This window comes from Littorina saxatilis, linkage group LG17, assembly GCF_037325665.1.
Source record: "Littorina saxatilis isolate snail1 linkage group LG17, US_GU_Lsax_2.0, whole genome shotgun sequence".
Taxonomy (NCBI): domain Eukaryota; kingdom Metazoa; phylum Mollusca; class Gastropoda; order Littorinimorpha; family Littorinidae; genus Littorina; species Littorina saxatilis.
Window position 1 is genome coordinate 65,355,083 of NC_090261.1, and position 16,613 is coordinate 65,371,695.

The following is a 16,613-nucleotide window of genomic DNA, read 5'->3' on the forward strand; positions in this document are numbered from 1 at the left end:
TGCTCTCAGCGCCGAACCGATTTTGGTTTTTCTGTACATCCGTTCCCAGTAACTCTTCCTCATCTTCTCCAGTGTTTTGCGAGTTTATCTCCCTTCCTTCGTACGGTGCGCCGGCGAAGCCGGGTATTCGGCTCTACTTCTTCCCGGCGAAGCCGTACCCGGCGAAGCGGGTATTCATCTAGTATACTATGTGTGCTGAGATATAACTGTTGAAACTAAATTACACACACAAGAGACAGATATTTTTGTAGTCATGTGCTTCAATATTGAAAGTTGTGTTTGTTTGCAAGGTGATCTGGGTCCATTAGCGGAGGGGCCAAACACAGACAATTTGCGCTGTTATACTTTACATCATTCATCCTATATTGTACATAATACATCTCGTTCACTTACATGTGACATTTTCTGTGATACGCAAATGGCAGGCATGGTTGATTTGCACTTCTGTTGATACTTTATCTTCATGTGTCAAACACACAAATTTTAACTCTTGTTTGGAGACTTGCATTTCATTTTTTCAGTTTTGTATTTTAGTTGATGATGGCTGCTTAAAGCTGTGGTCTATTTATGACTTTCCAGGGCTACGAGGTTGAAAAATAGGGATAAAATCATGTACAAAATTCTGTACAGCAAACGCTACCCGAAACCCCACCTATACGGCGTGTATGACCTTGAGAGCTTCAGTCAACGCTTGAATTTTGCAGTGGTAACATCCGGTTTGCTCTCTCAGAGCTGAGCATATTTGTCAAGAAGGATCGAGCAGAAAAAATAAACGACTTGGCAGGGATTCGAACTGGAAGGCCTCGGGTCCTCGAAATGTCAGGGCCGATGTCTTAACCGCTAGACCACTTCACCAGTGTTGTCAAAGATACAAAAATTGATAATTTTATATCATTCTACACTTGAATTACCATTCATGCGTTGCAAAAACGTAAAAATTGACATTAAAATTTGCCTTTATTTGCAAACATGTTTCACGGAATCGCAGTACATATTTACACCGTCATGCTACACGACATTCGCGCCATGCAAATAGCTGCGATATCTCTATTTACAACATGCAACAAAAATGACAAGAACAGTAATTGAATCTCTCCAAAGCTCTGTGCAGTTGAAAACAGACATCTAAGAAATAGTTATACATGTATTCACTTCTGAACAATGGGCGGATAGAGATATAAATCATGCTGCTTCAAGAATAACATAACATGAATTTATATCAATGTTTTTTCTTCTTTTTCTCAATTGGCGCAGTAGCCTAGTGGTTAGGACATGAGACACGAAGTCTCGAGGTCGAATCTTCGCCGGGGCGTTTATTTTTTCCCCTTGATCTCTCTTGAAGATAAAATATGATCAGTCTTGAGAGAGCAACATGATTGTATCCCTATTTTTCAACCTCGTAGCCCCGGAAAGTCATAAATAGACCACAGCTTTAATTGCTTATAATTGTACATTAGGGTCTGATGTTCTTAAATGAGTTAATTTTAGTACCGTTTTGTAATCTAACACAAAGTTTTTATACTGGCTTAAAAGGGTACAAAGTGTGCCTGCCATAGTACAATTTTATCAAATAGTTAGTCAGGCAGTGCTCAAACGATAATTATGATAGTGGAGCAGTAAAAAATGTTAACGATTGATTTCATGTCTATTCGCCAACTGTGTAATGGATAGCGTGCCTATTTGACCAACTACACAATTCAGTCAACAGTCATCACTTCTCCAATCACTTCGACACAAGTTACTGTTTGGAGGACTGCTCAAATAAATGATTTGACACAAGTTACTGCTAGGAGGACTGCTCAAATAAATGATTTGACACAAGTTACTGCTAGGAGGACTGCTCAAATAAATGATTGGACACAAGTTACTGCTAGGAGGACTGCTCAAATAAATGATTTGACACAAGTTACTGCTAGGAGGACTGCTCAAATAAATGATTTGACACAAGTTACTGCTAGGAGGACTGCTCAAATAAATGATTTGACACAAGTTACTGCTAGGAGGACTGCTCAAATAAATGATTTGACACAAGTTACTGCTAGGAGGACTGCTCAAATAAATGATTTGACACAAGTTACTGCTAGGAGGACTGCTCAAATAAATGATTTGACAAAGAAGTATCTGAAACACGCACGAATATACAATTCCATGATTATTATGTGCCTTTTTCTGATTCAATAAAAACGTCTCAGAACATTTCAGTGTGTGTTTGTGTTATGTGTGTGTGTGATAGAAATGCAATAGCATATCGCATAGAAAAGAAGTAGTGATCTGCCCGTGGAAAACAAAGCAATCAAACACGCTTCACAGTAAAATGACTTTATTACAAGTTGAAAACGCTGGTTTACATTTCCAATAATGGCATGGACGGAATGTCGCTACACTAATTGAAACCTCTCAGTAAAGAGGAAAAGCCTGGCAAAGATCAGGTGGCAGGCAGTGTTCCCCCCAAAAATAAAGAATGCTAAGGTACTGGAATGTTAGCAATCTTATCTGGTTTTTTTATTTCTGCAATGACCAGAGACTCATCTGGACACGTGATGTTTCTGGACTTTCACTTCTTCTGAATTTAGAAATTGTGATTAACATTTTGGAATACCAATTTAATGACATTTTCAACAAGAGGTTAATTTTGAGATGAAACACAAGTTCTTGGTCAATGCTAATCTGATTGTGACGTCTGAAGAATCAAGACAAACACAGCTGACCAAAAAACTCAAGTAACATGAAAAACAAGAGGAACTCGATCCAAAAATAAGACACAAACACAAACACGAAATTATTTCTTCAATCAAAAATCAAACGACAGAAGCTGATGATACAAGGTGGTGTGTGCTACAAAACAAGTTGCAATTTTTTTCTACTGGTATATATACAGATGTACGTAATATGCACAAAACTGTACTTGATTTATCATAATATTTTCTGCATTGCCTATATAATTGATCCTTACGAGTGTACCGTGGGAGTCTCAGCCCATCAAAGAAGAAGAAGATTGTTAAGGTAGTCACCAATTTCAGACACGCAGCTAGCTACACATAATATAAAAGTAAGGTGAAACTTACAAACATAAAAGGACAAAATCTCTAGAAAGAGTTTGAGAGTCCGTAAAGACAGATCCACAACTTCCACAATTATCAACTGCATATGTGCCAAGCTTCTTCCAAATTTTCTCCTTTTCCAAAACAAAATCCGTTTAATATATCGGTCAAATATACAAAATATTTAAGGCAAACAGTGCTTGCCTAACATGTTGAGATTGAGCTCATATAAACTGTTGCACACACTCAGATCTACGACATTATCACAGACACTGTGGTACACTTGTGCTACTCTCACACAAGAATTCTTCATGGAATGAAACTGATCAACTCAAAATGAAACTGGATAAAAACATCAGTTTATGACAGGCAAGATATATCTGTCCAAGCTCACATGGATGAACACGTACATTGAAGAAAAAACAACAACTAATACAGTATTTCAATTGAAACTTACATCCTGTATAACTTGACTTAACTACCTTATACAAGGTGAGTTGTTTGTCATAACTAACACTGCTCACATTATTTGAGCAAAAACCAACAGACCAGACACGTTCATCTGCCTCAAAACCAACAGAACAGACACGTTCATCTGCCTCAAAACCAACAGAACAGACACGTTCATCTGCCTCAAAACCAACAGAACAGACACGTTCATCTGCCTCAAAACCAACAGAACAGACACGTTCATCTGCCTCAAAACCAACAGAACAGACACGTTCATCTGCCTCAAAACCAACAGAACAGACACGTTCATCTGCCTCATTTCATTTGTCATGCAGTTCACAGCTCAACGTTACAATCTGTAATGAGCTTCGTCAATAATGAAATGTGTTCTCTTGGAGTTATTTAAGCATTACTATAACTTATCATTGTACAACATGTCAGTACCCAGTGTTGTCAGAAAGATCTATCTCGGTACCCAGTGTTGTCAGAAAGATCTATCTCGGTACCCAGTGTTGTCAGAAAGATCTATCTCGGTACCCAGTGTTGTCAGAAAGGTCTATCTCAGTACCCAGTGTTGTCAGAAAGGTCTATCTCAGTACCCAGTGTTGTCAGAAAGGTCTATCTCAGTACCCAGTGTTGTCAGAAAGATCTATCTCAGTACCCAGTGTTGTCAGAAAGATCTATCTCGGTACCCAGTGTTGTCAGAAAGGTCTATCTCAGTACCCAGTGTTGTCAGAAAGGTCTATCTCGGACACGTCACTCTCAGAGCCACCCTCAGTGGTGGGGATGGTGACGGACATCTTCAGGTGAGACGACACTCCCTCCCTGTGAGACGACACCCCCTCCCTGTGTGACGACACCCCCTCCCTCTGCGACGTGGAATCGTCCAGGGAGTACCTGAGTCCCAGCGAGCGGCCAGAGCCGGACAAGCGGTCCGACGTCCCCCCCGTGGAACTGAACCCGTCCTCCGACCCTCTGTACGATTCCCGGCGAGACTCGTACGTCCCAGAGAGGTCAAACTCTACAGACTTCTTGGTGGATCCATGACGACCGGTGCTGTTCATGCTGCGCGTCATGTAGGTCCCTGACTGCAGCAACGCCTCGGTGTTCAGCTGGTCTGGCGTCAGGGTTCGAGTCCCGTACTCTGTTTGCGGGCCCCGTCTCTCAGAATCTGTCAATACAAAACAACACTTGTACATTATAACATAATGAATATTGGGCAAAAAGAGTAAATCACACACACAAGGTCACACACACACACAATGAAACACACACACAAATAAGGTCATACACACACACACACATTCAGAAGAAAATCGTGTGTTAGGTTTTTCAGTCATCATCAACACAACAAGAAGATAAATGTATTTGTTCACAACAGATCTGCCTTTCATCTTCCTGGATTTAAGTGGAGCTGACAAGAGAAGGGTGAAAAAGAAACAAACAACGATTCGCTGCTACTATCGTTGCTACTCATGTAAGTCAGACCAAGACAAAGAGAAACATACCTGGCTCACTGTCGCGTGAGTGCCTGGAGTCCTGGCTGGATCTGACCAGAGCTGACTTGAGGGTCCGGCGGCTCTGTGAGGGCGGCACGTCCGACCTGACCGGCTGGTACTGCTGCTGCCCCCTACGTGGCGCTGGGAAACACACAACTTAGGTCAAGTCGGGAGATCATCAAACCCTAAAAAGGTGCAAGGATTCAAAGCTCTAGCTTCAAAAACATCCGAGATAACCTCAACGTTAAGTTTTTATGAAACGAACATGACCCCGCTGTGACCCCAACATTTGACAATGGGGGTCAACCAAACAGAGATCATCAAACCCTATAAGTGTGCAAAGTTTCAGAGGTCTTGATTGAAAAATATCGGAGATAACCTCAATGTTAAGTTTTTTTGTCCAAGGACAGAAGGCCACACATATGAATCCTAATACTCACCAATTACTCAGGTGAGTCAAAAACAGCAATGACTTGACATTGGAGACCTTTTTTTGTTGCCCTGTGCTTCCATATTGTCTTCTAGCAAGAGACTCTCCACAAAACTTTGTGTACTGAAAATAAATTTCTTTCATCTCTGGTGACTACTTTGACATAAATTGTTTGTTTGTTTGTTTGCTTAACGCCCAGTCCACCACGAAGGGTGATATCAGGGCGGTGCTGCTTTGACATTTAGCGTGCGCCACACACAAGACAGAAGTCGCAGCACAGGCTTCATGTCTCACCCAGTCACATTATTCTGACACCGGTTCAACCAGTCCTAGCACTAACCCCATAATGCCAGACGCCAGGCGGAGCAGCCACTAGATTGCCAATTTTAAAATCTTAGGTATGACCCAGCCGGGGTTCGAACCCACGACCTCCCGCTCACTGGGCGGACGCCTTACCACTAGGCCACCATGTTGCGGTTTTGACATCAATGCCACATCAGCAATTACAAGCTGTCCTGGGAAGGACTGATTCATTCTATAATGTACTTTTCAACAAAGTCCACACAGTTTCATTCTCTTTAGAAATGCAACATCTCCTCACCAGGTGGCGTCCTGCTGCGTGGAGCGTTTGGTGTGCGACGAGTGACGGGACTGGCCGACCTTGTTCTGCCCTCCCCTTGACCTCTGCGACTTGATCCTGTGGGCATAACAATGTTGAGAAGCTGGATGTTCTTTATATGGAATTCAGACTTGATTTGGAACTACTGATTTGTTTTCAGTGCCTTCGGGAATGCATGTACCAGCAGTTTAAAAACTACAAAAATGCCATCGTAATTTTCGTTTTTAGGAAGCCCTGGGCCATGACTTTATGCAGGACTGCAGCCAGACGACAACCAATGTCTGATTTCAAAAGTCCTTTCTGCAATGCAAAGTCAGCACAAGATGCTTTCTGAAAAACACACTGAACGTAATGAATCACAAATGCATCGCCACCACAACAATGACTATAGCATTAATGCAATATAAATGATGTTTTCGTCTTGTATGCAAGGCATCCAACCAATGCAAGAGACAAAATAACTGTCCAAAGAAATAATATTCAAACAACTCACGTGCAAAGTCCTGCGTAGTGGGAGGAGAGGCAATCTTGGGCGCCACCACGGTAACGGCACTGTGGCCGGCAATCACCTGACCTTCACTCATGTCTCCCATGCTCCGTCGCACAGCCCCGTAACCATGACCCTGGCCCTGACCGTTCCTGCCGACCTCCCCCACGCTGCGGTCAGTACTGTTACCGTTGAGGACCTGGTGCACCCTGGTTGGGGGGAGGTCGTACTGGCGGAAGCCACCGGGCTGGTGGTGCATCCCCTGCATGAGAAGAGCCAGCACAGGGTCAGTCTCGGGGTTCAGGACGTCCCCCTTGTGCAGGAACTCGCCCTCGCTGCGTGACGCATCTGTGTCATCGAGGTCAAGGTCGTCTGTGTCACGCAGCGTGCTGGCTGTGCTGGTGTCAATCTTACGTGCGGCGGCGGCTGCCCTGCGATGCAGCTCTGTAACAGAGTGGGTGTGATGGTTTTTTTAATGAGATGTGGCGGGAGAGCCCTATTTGTAAAAAGTTTAATGTTATAGGATTAGATATTGAAGGTTCAGGACAGTCATGGCGTACAGAGTCAATCTGTCACGCTATCGCTGGCCTCAGCTTTCAAAAGAAGCTTAAGAATAATTGGTATCGAAACCAAAAGTAGACGACGCAAGGGAGGTAATTCCCTTGTCAGTTCCGTGTTGGCGGCCATTTGTGTGGCGTGGACATGATTTACAGGCATACAGGTTAATAAACATTGATAAAACTGGACAAATGAGAGATTGGATGAAAGTTATTTGATGGACGTAGTTTAGCGACCACAAGATGTTGTTTTGGTTAATAACGAAACAGGAGTATGATGATCAAGTTGTTCGTAGTGTTGGAAACAACGATCGCCGGACGAAGTCATCGTTGGACCAGACAGGATAGGAATCGTAAAAGAGAGGAGAGACAAGGTTTCTTTGATGAAGATAGTGTTGTAGGTTGCTTAAATATTGCGAACAGTCATTAAAAGAGCGCTTGTTGTGATCAGCAAGTGTAAAGATAAAGGAAAAAGGACGGACTACATTGTCCGCGTAATGTTTTGAAAGAGTAGTGCGGTTAATGTTCTTTTTCGGTCAGCCAATCTGCCTCTGGTTCTGTGTGTTTGTTTACGTTGCCATGCAGATTGGTATAAAAGACAGTGTAAAATGAAGTTCCTACATGCATTAGGACAGGCTTTAGAACAGAATAGAATGGGTTAGAATAAGGACATAGACTGAGGGCGCTAGGTTAGGGATTAGAATAGGGAGAGAGTAAAGGCAAGGTAGACTAGATCAAGATTTAGAATAGGGACAAGAAAAAGGAGACTTCGCATTCTTTCAAAGGGATAGCATAGGGAAAACGCAGAGTAAAAGTAAAAGAACTTAGAGATTCTTACTACTTTTTCATAAAGTCAGGACAGCATAGGAATAGTCAGCTTCAAAGGATAACCGCGCATGCTACTGGCTTGTTTACCTCAAACACCAGTAAAGGTTCAAAAGATACATAGGAGAGAATTTCGTAGATAGTCAGAAGTAAACAACCGGACTGTTAGAACGTCGGAGTGCGTTTGATTGAACGGTCCTAAACTAGCTAGATAGGTGGGAAAATTAAACATTAGGCGACCTGCGCAAACTCAGGTAAGCTCCTCATTTTTGGTGTCCCGCCTGTTTTGCGCATGGTACTTTCAAAAGGGGGAAACTGGAATTAGGTTAGGGACAATACACTTTGGTGACGAATAGGGAGATTCGTCTGTCCCGTTCTCACTAAAGTTAATATAGCAAGTTCTGAGGTATTAGACCATCCTTAAATTTAGCCCAATAGGGAAGAACTGTTTCTTCCATATAGAGATCCAATAAAGTAAATAGGTTGGAGAGAAATTCCTAGTTAGTCAGTCAGTGGACAAAAGATCCTGTAGGGGATAAAAATGTATGTAGCTCGATATGCGGAGTCTCGACTTATGATAGGATTAGCTGGGGAGGGGAGATTAGGTGGCTTCATTGTTTTTCTTAAGATAACTTGCGCATTTTTGATGTTTGCCATGTAAAGGCGACCCGGGATTTTGTACTGATTTTGTATGTGAATTTATAATATTGCGTAAATTGCGCTTGTTGTATTGATACATTTGTACACTTTTCTAGATAATAAATAAGTCTAATAAACTATTTTATAGAAAAGTGATCCCATGAAAATGACTCTGTTATTCGTCTGGATGGTTTTCATTGTCACGTAGGTCGTCATTTCTTCTCGCAATCATAGCCTTTTAGGAAGATAAGCTAACCCGGTAATTTTAGGTGAGAGAGGATAAATTAGGCGACAGACAGATTAGAAGTGCATGCACTAGGAGAACGAACACAACGCGAGGCAAAATTAGACACGGAAAAGAGTAAATAGTAAGTGCACGCACTAGACAATAAATCTGCAGAGCTAAACAAAAGACGTACATTTTGTTTCTTATCTACAACTCTCACGGTTTTCCGCCGGGTAAACAAACATACAATCCCCACAATAGGAAAACTGCTACAGAGATACAACATTGATTGAACTAACCGAGACGTTTCTTCTTGAACCTTCAATCGAAAGCAAACTCTCTTGTGTCAAAAGCAAAGCTCAAGAAAAAGTCAGGAATGCCAATAATGGCATCATGCAAATATTCTGTCACTTCTCTTGTAAGTCTCCCGAATAATTGACAAAGAGAAAAAAAAAAATCTCTGTGTGACTTCTTCATACATGTATCAGCAAAGGAAAAATACTCGTAAGGTCACCGCCATGCTGTGCATGTATCGGTATCATTTCATTAAAACTCTAGGTGCCTGGTGGTTAAACTTCTGTGTTTAATGGTGCGTTTACAGACTGTTGTCTGCCCTTTTAGCCTAGGCAATCTTGGTATTCAGAGAACCTTGATTCACAGGCCACGTTGACTCCAACCTGCTCCAGATTCGTTATAACACCACTATTTACCTTATTTTCAGCTGTGTATCTCAAGATGACTCTTCTGTCGAGAGTTTTCATTGGTTATCAATAAGACTAATACCACTATTTTAAAATGCTCATTTCAACCACATTTTTATTTGCTTGCTGTGTGATATTATTCTCACCAAAGATCAACAAGTCTAGTCATGCAGAATTCCTTCTGGTGACAAACTGCGATAACAGAAACAAGATGGGTCAGTAACAGCATACCATTGTCCAGAGGCAGACCGGCCACCTGTCCCTCGCTGCGACTGACCAGCCACTGGCCCTCAGAGATGTTGTCGTTGAAGGTGTCCGTGGCGTCTGACGGGGACGACAGACTGTCCAGCTCTGATTGGTCGAGGCTGGCACTGCGACGGCGCTGTGGGCTGGGGGAACGTGGCTGCTCCTTCACTGTCTCTGTGCCCACCTCCACCGACATCATGCTGCAGGGAACAACACAGAGAGTAAGCCTGGTGCTGTTGTGAGGAAACACCTTCTTTTGAAACTCTGAGCGCTTTACTAAATCTTTATGTTCACATGAGTACCTCCCTACACTGCATCAGTACATATCTGGTAGAGCATTTTTCTTAAACAATACAGGTAGTACGCATGAGAACGAATATGAAGTGCATCCCGGGACTCGCTCTTATCAGTTTTAGTGCGTCTTGGGACTCCTCCATACATTTTCTAGTATGTGTTTTCGGCTTCTATATAGGACGCAGGGACGCACACCTTGGGGAGCCCTGCAGTCTTACTTGGCTGTCAGACATATTGATGCTGTGATAGTTCAGCATCCAGTCTCTGCAGAGTGCTCTGAAGCCTAAACATCTGTCTGCATCATGCAGTTGTGAGTTTGGCCAAGATCAAAGATCACAAGCACACATTTGTCTACTTAGAGTGACAACCAAATCATGAATCAGTCATTTGCTGCAGTCAAGAACATACATCAATGTCTCGGTAGAATTTGAAGTTCCTCTGAAACACCTTTTCAAACTCTTAAGCCCAATACAGTGGAACCCCCCTTTTAAGACCCCCCCATTTTAAGACCTGATTTTCTCAGACTTTGTCTTGACATAGGCCATGATAGGGGGGTTCCGCTGTATACTCTAACGTCTGAAGAGTGCCCATCATCTGGGATTGTAAAGCCCACAAAACACACCACTAAAACCTCTCCCCTCTCCACAAAACACACCACTAAAACCTCTCCCCTCTCCACACTCACAGCGGTCTGGGCTGAGGGTGGCGTGTGTCTGCAGCTTCCTCAAAGGTGGGGTTGAGTTGAGGGCCGGGGGAGTCGGGGTTGCCCCACGGCTGTGGACTCTTGGCCTGCCCCACTCTCTCCCTCGCCACCACCAACTCCTCCTGCCCTGGAGGGGCTGTCTTTGCTGGGGGTGGGGGTGAGGGTGGTGGGGTGGTGGTGCGGTGTTGCTGGGTGGAGGTGGGAGGGGGAGATGCCACAGGGGGAGGGGTGGAGCTGGGGGTGACTACGTCATGCTGGGACTGGCTGGCATAGGGTGCAAAAGATTCTGCAGGTTTTACCTTGCCTGTGGAAAAAAATGGGGGATGAGGTTAAAAAATTAAAGAACAATAACACACACAAAAACATAAACAACTGTCAAGACTGTGAAAGTTTGACTGAAAAGTCCAAAATTTAAACTGGGACAAATCACATCGCTGCAAACAGCACATTCTTTGGCAATAAATCACGAGAACTGACTGAAGATTTGTTTAAAACCATGCATATCACAGCATGTGTACTCACAGACACACCCCTCTCTCGTATCTCTCACACAAACACATACTCACTATCACTATCTCTCTCTCTCTCACTCACTCACACAAAAACATATGCAAAAGCATATGCACACAAACACCCTCTCGTATCTCTCACACAAACACATACTCACTATCACTATCTCTCTCTCTCTCACTCACTCACACAAAAACATATGCAAAAGCATATGCACACAAACACCTCCTTCAAACACAGTGAAATGTTCCCCTCACGAACACATACATATACACACACACTCTCTCTACCCGCCCCTCCCCTGACAAACACATAAACTGAATCCACAAGAGGCCTCACCATCCAGAACTCTGAGCTCCTGAGAAATATCCAGCGAGGCGGACACCTCTGTCTCTGACTCGTACACAAGGGCGGGCGCTGCCTGTGGCACAGTCTCTAACTGCGGCGTTATGGAGGTCGCCGCGGAAACCATCGCAGCAGCCGCTGCCGAACTTGCTGAAGAAACGTCCTTGACGGGCGACCTTTCCCTGGGAGGGATGGGAGGGGGAGGAGGGGTGAGGGGCGGGGTGGCTGGGGCATGATGGGACAGGTAGCCGGGTACGGGGCTGGTGCAGGGAGGGGTGGGCTGTGGGGTGGGCACCCGCTGATCCTCCCTGTGACTGGGCTGTGGGGCAAACCATGAAGCAGATGAATGTCTCTTGTCCACTTCTTTCCCTCCCTAAATCAATCTATCAATCCCCTCAAATTGGCTTATGCTGCCTGAATGGCGGGGTAAAAACGGTCATACACGTAAAAACCCATGTATGTAAAATCATGAGTGAACGCGGGAGTTTCAGGCCGTGAACAAAAAAGAAGAAGAATCTATGAAACGTGCACCAAACTTCCAGTCTACAATCATTCACTTTTACATGAACCATCTGCATTTCAACAGAATTGTATCAATGTAATTAAAAAAACACAGTCATTATTTCTATTTTTATTATTTTTATCATGCCAGAATTTATTCCAGAGAACATTGAGAAATATATATGGGCAAAGGACTGCATCATTGTAACATGAACCCATGAACACACACCACAAAAAGATTTCCTCAAGTGAACCTGCCCATGCCACACACCCATCATCAACACACAACTCACCCTGACAAACTGCGTCTCCTCATCCACATCAGCATCAGCACCGACACCCATCCGCCCGCCGCCTACCACCCTCGCTCCGCTCTGTGCTGCCCTGCTTCCTGCGTCTGCTGAGTCCGTCTCTTGCTTCCTTCCCAGCATGCCCCCCACCTTCTGGGCGATGACCTCGCGCACCAGAGCGTTGACCAGGTTGTTGTTGACCGGCACGCCGGCATTGACAAACAGCTGTAGTCCTTGCTGACCGATCGTGTCGCCCACTGGTCATGCACACAGCAGAACATGGTAAGCTTGAGATCTTAGATGTGACGGGTAAAGTAATTTTTATTCTGATGATTTGTACTGGTCAGTGACAAAGCAGAATGACAAGATTGAGATCTGATCGAGTCGGAGAATTTGTACAGTGGAAACCCCTTTTTAAGACCCTGTTTTCTCAGATTTTCTGTTCATAACCTCTGTAAATTTACCCCATTTTAAGACTCCTTCCTTGTTAAGACCTGGTTTTCCCCTATTTGTAGACTCCTTCCTTGTTAAGACCTGGTTTTCCCCTATTTGTAGACTCCTTCCTTGTTAAGACCTGGTTTTCCCCTATTTGTAGCCTCCTTCCTTGTTAAGACCTGGTTTTGCCCTATTTGTAGCCTCCTTCCTTGTTAAGACCTGGTTTTCCCCTATTTGTAGACTCCTTCCTTGTTAAGACCTGGTTTTGCCCTATTTGTAGCCTCCTTCCTTGTTAAGACCTGGTTTTGCCCTATTTGTAGCCTCCTTCCTTGTTAAGACCTGGTTTTGCCCTATTTGTAGCCTCCTTCCTTGTTAAGACCTGGTTTTGCCCTATTTGTAGCCTCCTTCCTTGTTAAGACCTGGTTTTGCCCTATTTGTAGCCTCCTTCCTTGTTAAGACCTGGTTTTGCCCTATTTGTAGCCTCCTTCCTTGTTAAGACCTGGTTTTGCCCTATTTGTAGACTCCTTCCTTGTTAAGACCTGGTTTTGCCCTATTTGTAGCCTCCTTCCTTGTTAAGACCTGGTTTTGCCCTATTTGTAGCCTCCTTCCTTGTTAAGACCTGGTTTTGCCCTATTTGTAGCCTCCTTCCTTGTTAAGACCTGGTTTTGCCCTATTTGTAGACTCCTTCCTTGTTAAGACCTGGTTTTGCCCTATTTGTAGCCTCCTTCCTTGTTAAGACCTGGTTTTGCCCTATTTGTAGCCTCCTTCCTTGTTAAGACCTGGTTTTGCCCTATTTGTAGCCTCCTTCCTTGTTAAGACCTGGTTTTGCCCTATTTGTAGCCTCCTTCCTTGTTAAGACCTGGTTTTGCCCTATTTGTAGCCTCCTTCCTTGTTAAGACCTGGTTTTCCCCTATTTGTAGACTCCTTCCTTGTTAAGACCTGGTTTTCCCCTATTTGTAGCCTCCTTCCTTGTTAAGACCTGGTTTTGCCCTATTTGTAGCCTCCTTCCTTGTTAAGACCTGGTTTTGCCCTATTTGTAGCCTCCTTCCTTGTTAAGACCTGGTTTTGCCCTATTTGTAGCCTCCTTCCTTGTTAAGACCTGGTTTTGCCCTATTTGTAGCCTCCTTCCTTGTTAAGACCTGGTTTTCCCCTATTTGTAGACTCCTTCCTTGTTAAGACCTGGTTTTCCCCTATTTGTAGCCTCCTTCCTTGTTAAGACCTGGTTTTCCCCTATTTGTAGACTCCTTCCTTGTTAAGACCTGGTTTTGCCCTATTTGTAGACTCCTTCCTTGTTAAGACCTGCAGTTTTCCCCTATTTGTAGACTCCTTCCTTGTTAAGACCTGGTTTTGCCCTATTTGTAGACTCCTTCCTTGTTAAGACCTGCAGTTTTCCCCTATTTGTAGACTCCTTCCTTGTTAAGACCTGGTTTTGCCCTATTTGTAGCCTCCTTCCTTGTTAAGACCTGGTTTTGCCCTATTTGTAGCCTCCTTCCTTGTTAAGACCTGGTTTTGCCCTATTTGTAGCCTCCTTCCTTGTTAAGACCTGGTTTTGCCCTATTTGTAGAGGTCTTAAAAGAGGGTTCCACTGTACTGCTATCCATGATGGCAAGCATGCAGTTTTTCACATACATGTAGTTGATCGTTCTTCTGTTTTGTTTTCCCCACTACACTTCAAGAAAGTGTCACGTGTTACTCTTATTTTGTTGTTGAGCTGTACAAGAAAAAGACATATTTTTTTATTTTATTTTTTATAACTGTGTTTTTAATTTTAAATGTGTCAAGCGCAAAGAGCATAATTGTAAAGTTATGATGTTGTGCTATATAAATGCTCATTTATTATTATTATTATTATAAAATCATGCCCGTATCACACACAGATTAGGGATGGAAAAGAACTTTGAAAAACAGAGAAAATAGTACAATGTAATCCAATACAACTACACCAGAAAAGCAGAAAAACTATTACACTGGTACTAGACTGGAGAATCAACGTTCACACAAAACAGAGTGATTGACAGAAAATACGGCAGCAAAACACAAACAGAGGAAGAGTGGGGAGTACGTACCTAGGAGTGACTCATCGTCAGGAATGCTGTCACTGCGGTCAGCGACATCGTCGACCTCTGGCTGTTGGTCAGCCTGTGCGGACATCACGGGGTACATCTTCATCAGCATGCGCGCCATCAGTTCCTGCTCCAACCTGCAGTGTCATTATGTTTTGCATCGTTCACAAACAGTTACAATGTCTTTCTTTACATAATAAGTACAACGTTTGATTGTGAACAACACACAGACACTTTCCTCAGCATGTCTCTTCTGCCAATTTCCAGGTTAACCCTACTCTGCTTAGCCATTCATCACACCTCCCCTCCCCCCTTCCCTCCCCTCTCCCTGTTCCCATTACCCCTCCCCCTCCCACCACACACAATCCATACAAACACCCCACACTCACCAGTACTTGGCCTTGTTCTGCAGAACATCTCTAGTCCTCAGATCTTCGGCCAGTTCATCACACCGCTCCTCCCAGGGTACCTCCCCCTGTTCCCTCAGCTGTGAGGTTCTGTCCGGGAGGAGGGCGGTCCTGGGAGCCCGGTCAGGGGCGGCCATCTTGGCGGTGGCGGCAGTGTCTCTGGCGGGCGTGGGCTGGTGGTAGCCAGGGAGGGCGATGCCTGTTCCGTGGTGCTCTTCGTCTGACGAGTATTCTGTGAGCGTCTTGTCACCCTCTCCTTCTTCTTCTTCGCTGTCCTACAGGGGAGATACAGGGGGACATTGAGATAAGTCAAAACAATGACTGGCCTTGTCAAGTAGAGGCAGAAACAGGGAGACATTGAGATAAGTCAAAACAATGACTGGCCTTGTCAAGTAGAGGCAGAAACAGGGGGACATTGAGATAAGTCAAAACAATGACTGGCCTTGTCAAGTAGAGGCAGAAACAGGGGGACATTGAGATAAGTCAAAACAATGACTGGCCTTGTCAAGTAGTGGGAGACATTGAGATACGTCAACACAATGACTGGCCTTGTCAAGTAGTGGGAGACATTGAGATACGTCAACACAATGACTGGCCTTGTCAAGTAGTGGGAGACATTGAGATAGGTCAACACAATGACTGGCCTTGTCAAGTAGTGGGAGACATTGAGATAGGTCAACACAATGACTGGCCTTGTCAAGTAGTGGGAGACATTGAGATACGTCAACACAATGACTGGCCTTGTCAAGTAGTGGGAGACATTGAGATACGTCAACACAATGACTGGCCTTGTCAAGTAGTGGGAGACATTGAGATAGGTCAACACAATGACTGGCCTTGTCAAGTAGTGGGAGACATTGAGATACGTCAACACAATGACTGGCCTTGTCAAGTAATGGGAGACATTGAGATAAGTCAAAACAATGACTGGCCTTGTCAAGTAGTGGGAGACATTGAGATACGTCAACACAATGACTGGCCTTGTCAAGTAGTGGGAGACATTGAGATACGTCAACACAATGACTGGCCTTGTCAAGTAGTGGGAGAAACCACCTTGGAACCCTTATTTTACAACCTTAACAAATCTTAAAAAGGAGGAAGTCTTAAAAGGGGGGGGGGGGGGGGGTTCCACTCCACTCCACTGTTGAAACAGACTGGCAAAGTGAAAAGGTAAAAGAGGTATATCAGCACCGACTCAGACCCAAAAGGTCATCTACATATGCCAGTCTAAAAAAGATACTTTTGGCACAGTCCATGCACAATTCTAAAGAAGAAAATAGCGAAGAAAGTGATGCCCTTTGAATACTTTTACAATAAAAATCAATCTCCTGGTGTGCATCTTTCC

General features: G+C 44.1%; 1 protein-coding gene across 1 annotated transcript in view; it reads right to left on the reverse strand.

Moving 5' to 3' along the window:
* Positions 1-2,303: 2,303 nt before the first annotated feature.
* LOC138952180 (TALPID3 protein-like) overlaps positions 2,304-16,613 on the reverse strand; it is a 102,873-nt gene continuing 88,563 nt past the window's right edge. Inside the window, exons 17-26 of the mRNA XM_070323779.1 lie at positions 15,251-15,543; positions 14,865-14,998; positions 12,367-12,620; positions 11,567-11,891; positions 10,700-11,021; positions 9,706-9,920; positions 6,533-6,970; positions 6,022-6,117; positions 5,000-5,131; positions 2,304-4,662 (exon numbers count right to left, since the gene is read on the reverse strand). Of these exons, the coding sequence (XP_070179880.1) occupies positions 4,208-4,662; positions 5,000-5,131; positions 6,022-6,117; positions 6,533-6,970; positions 9,706-9,920; positions 10,700-11,021; positions 11,567-11,891; positions 12,367-12,620; positions 14,865-14,998; positions 15,251-15,543 (2,664 nt within the window). The 3' untranslated portion in view covers positions 2,304-4,207. The remainder of the gene's footprint in view (positions 4,663-4,999; positions 5,132-6,021; positions 6,118-6,532; positions 6,971-9,705; positions 9,921-10,699; positions 11,022-11,566; positions 11,892-12,366; positions 12,621-14,864; positions 14,999-15,250; positions 15,544-16,613) is intronic.